At 40.6% G+C, this 3,884-nt stretch overlaps 1 protein-coding gene across 1 annotated transcript in view; it reads left to right on the top strand.

Moving 5' to 3' along the window:
- The first annotated feature begins 3,725 nt into the window (after positions 1-3,725).
- The window catches only part of MPPE1 (metallophosphoesterase 1), an 8,500-nt gene continuing 8,341 nt past the window's right edge, over positions 3,726-3,884 (top strand). Inside the window, 1 exon segment of the mRNA XM_009318533.1 lies at positions 3,726-3,883. Coding sequence (XP_009316808.1) covers positions 3,830-3,883 — 54 coding nt within the window. The 5' untranslated portion in view covers positions 3,726-3,829.

Raw genomic sequence — 3,884 nt, forward strand, 5'->3', positions numbered from 1 at the left:
TGCAAGTCTGTGTTGCCAGTAAACTCGATGGATGAAAATAGGAACAACAGCATGTATGATGGAAGTATTTTAAGTGCAAAAATGTATCTAATATTTGTCAGTAAGCAAAATAAACGTGAGTGCTAGAGAAGGAAGGCATCAAATTTTTTTTTTTGAGCGCTAGACATTTGAGCATTTTTTTTTTTCCCCCCACAGTTTTGTGGTATAAAGTTATACTTCTAGCATGTTTAAACTTTGACATTATTAAATGAATCAGTAATTGTCATTGTCCACAGGCTGATTTTTAAATGTTGCGTAGAATGGTTCTTAAAACATGTAGATGAGGAAAAGTTCAAGGTTCTCTCTCCCCTGCCTAAAGAATATACGCTGATTGAATACAAAATTGACGTGACTAGCAGAATTTTGCTGTTTGCCAGCTACTGAAGATAGCAGTTTTCCATTATAGAGTGTGTTCTCTGGCCAAACAATTGAAAATAATGAATATGGTGAAAATACTGATCTTACCTTTGTGATGAGCTTTTAAAACTTTTAAAAATCAGTTTTGCATCAGGCCACTCCCATGTATTTAGAACAAGAAACAGTGGGAAATCTTTCAGTCTTTTCTCATAACTGAGATCCTCACGCCCTAGTAAGAAACCAGATTCTAGTCCAATCTTAATAATCAGCCATGCAAGGAGGAGTAGTAGCAACGTATTGTACAGCAACATGCTGAACCACAGCTCCATCTTGCAGCGTGTGTGCGGTCTGACAGCATTATTTTTGACCTTGCCATCACGTGTGAGAGGATGTGGGTCTCCGGTCCTTGGGTACCCGTATGTGAGGTTGGGATTACTACTGCATGTGCCTGGTTTCCGGTTAAACTGCTTTTACTTTGGCGCGCAGAGATGCGCAGCTACAGTCCTGAGCAAACAGTTCAGCTGGGATGTGAGCAGCCGTGGGCTGGCAGGTGGCAGAGCGAGGTAGGCAGGGATTTCTGGCAGCCAGTAGTCGGAGTTGTCTTTCATTCTGCATCACTGACTTTCTGTGATTTTTATTTTCTCCCCCCTCCCCCCCCCCCCCCCCCTTTCCTTTTTTTGTTCGCTATCAGGAAAGCTGGAAATGTAGGGTGCAGATGGGAGACCTCTGGCATCTTCCGAATCTGTGGCACGCTCCCAAAATAGTAACAGCTAGCAGCAGAAATGCCGGGACAGGGAATGTTTGTAGAAATGCCTGGCTCTGTTTGTGGTTTTGATTGTGTGTCAGTTGCCGCTTGTGACTTTTGAAAATGGTGGTTTTGCCTTGGAGATGTTTTTCTTTCCTACTAATTGCAGGTTTTGGGGTTTTTTTTGCATTTGATGGGGTCATTTTACTTCTGAAGATCTGATTCCCCCCCGCCCCGATATTTAACACTGGCTTTTTGCTGCAGCTCTAGCTGTTTGGACAGCTTCTGAAGAAATTCGATGTGTGAAAAATAATGAAATTAAAAGCTTCTAGAGAATGCATAGATATTGATAGCAAAATAACAGGTTTTATTTGTTTTAAGCTTTGTGTTGGTTGTGAATAAGAAGAGTCATAGGGTTTTTCGGTTTTATAGTTTGGTTTTTTTTTTTGACATGCCTAATGCAAGTTAAACAACGTACTGGCATTTTCTGTTCAAATTAGTTGTATTTTTGTTGGAAGAGGAGACTATCTAGGACTACCAAAGCCTGCTTCCAAATTCTGGGGTAGGTGCAGTTTGTGCAGGATAAGGCCATATGAATGTGTGTGCTTAGTTAAGAATTTATCTGTCTCTTGTCTTTGTTGCTGTATCTGTTGAACAGACATTTCTGCTTTGATCTTGCCGTGTTGTTAGATGTACAAGCAAAATCTCATTGATTTTTATTGCTAGTTAAAGTGCAGATGAGATTAACATTAAACAAGTTAATCAGCCTTTATGTGTAGTTCCTCTGTTTTGTGAAATTGTGACGTCTGGCCGGTGGCTTTCTCCTGCTAAACTAAGTTTAGTTAGAACTGAATTGCATGCAATTAAGTATTAGTCATGCTAATGTTAAATAATGCATATGAGAAATGATACATGATGCAGACTAATAGTTCTGTGTCTTGAACAAGTACTTTGTAGTGGTGATACGGGAAGCTCGTGTTTGAAAATAAGTGGCTATTATCAAATAGAGGTTTTGGTTGGAAAGATAAGATAATAATCACATGTCAGTTTTCGATTTCCATGAGACATCAATCAAATGGGCTAGGGCATAGGGCAGTAAAGCAATTTAAGTTTTGTTTTGTGTTCTGCATGTAACTGAGACCAGGATTTTTGAAAAGATCCACTAATTTTGTGCGATTCTGTACTTTTGTCCTAGTGTTCCTAATATTTAGGGTCTAAATATTCAAAGGTACCGAGTATTCACAGTTCTAATCAGATTTAGTCAATTCAGATGAACATTGGCTGCTAATCACTGTCTGAGTACTGTGTTCGGTAATTGCTAACATCCTGGATTTAGTCCTATGTTGGAATTTTTCTGTTGTAGAAAGCAAAATTGCAGTCCCATTCTTGGGCAGGGAGAAGACTTTTCTTTGTGGATTTCTCTAGAAGTTTGTTCATGAGCATGTGAAGTAACATTTTTATAGCTCTCCTGGAGTCCCTTTTGCTGTGACCATGTTACACTGTTTACCTTTAAAAAGTGGGTCTTTCAGACATGCAGTACTCTTCAGACTGAAACCCTGAGAGGGTTGCGCATGGAACCCGAGTGATTTTACTTGCAAGTAGGGCTAGTATCCCTGTCCTCTCAGGTGGGATACCTGTGTCTTGTGGGCACTTGCACTGGAAAAGTGTTTCTGCCAAGGACTGTAGAAGAAACGGAACTGTGAAAGTGTGGGTATTTCCTTCTTACACCAGAAATAATGAGTTTCTGTTAAATGCCTGCAAACAAGTGAAACGATCAATGAGCCCTGTTACAATTGTGGCTTATCGGGGTGAAGACATTTGTTTTGTTTCTGCCTTTAAAATGGCAGAAACTAATATTGTAGTTTCAAAAGGGGTAGAGTTCCCTGTTTGGGTTACAAACTATCCAAGGTAGAAGAAATCAGTAAATACAGTAAGCTTACCAACTTAGGCTCATTTTTCCACATTGCTCTTCAGCTGTAGCACAGTTTCTGTTTCCGAGGCTTAAATGTTTCTTCTTGTCCCCTTGTTAGAAATGAAGCAGCAGTAGTTAACTAGTCATGTATCTGTATTCCTGGAAAGCTCCGGTAAACTTGTTCTGGGACAGTAAATTGCTTTTTGTTCTTGGAGATTATTACAATGAGCCGTATTAAAGGTGGTAATTGCATTGATTTGGCATAGTCACGTTATGTGAGTTGTGCCAGAAAGTGATTGCACGTGGCATTGCGGTGGCCAGGATGATGTGGATCCTAGTGGATTTTTTTTTTTTGCTGTTCAAGCTAAGCTCTGTCTTTACCTACCTTTGACCCCTACTCACGGTGTTTTCACTGTATAGTTTTAAAAAATACATCATGCACCAAGATCCTGGCTGGCTTTAAACTGGTTGCCTTGGGCCTGGTAGGAGAGAGTACAGTTCTGTGCTCAGCGCCATGGCCGTCTGTGTACCTGAAGGAGAAGACCAACTTTGCTTTTTAGGTCAATTACACGGTTCCAAATCTTTCAGGGTGATGAGAGGCTAACACTGTAGGCCTTACAGGGAATGCTGGCTTAGTGAATATTTTATTTTGTATTTTCTCCACAGGGATTTTGTACTGAGACGAAGCCCAACGTGATCCTTTGACTAGCACCTACCCTTTTCACCTGAGAGAGGAGAACTGAGCCATTGTGAAAGAGTCTTATGCTGGTACTGCAATGCTGAGTTCTAGCTCGACCACTGTGAAGAGTCTTCCTTTGAAGAAGAGGCTCT

Source organism: Pygoscelis adeliae, unplaced genomic scaffold, assembly GCF_000699105.1.
Source record: "Pygoscelis adeliae isolate BGI_AS28 unplaced genomic scaffold, ASM69910v1 Scaffold42, whole genome shotgun sequence".
Lineage (NCBI taxonomy): Eukaryota > Metazoa > Chordata > Aves > Sphenisciformes > Spheniscidae > Pygoscelis > Pygoscelis adeliae.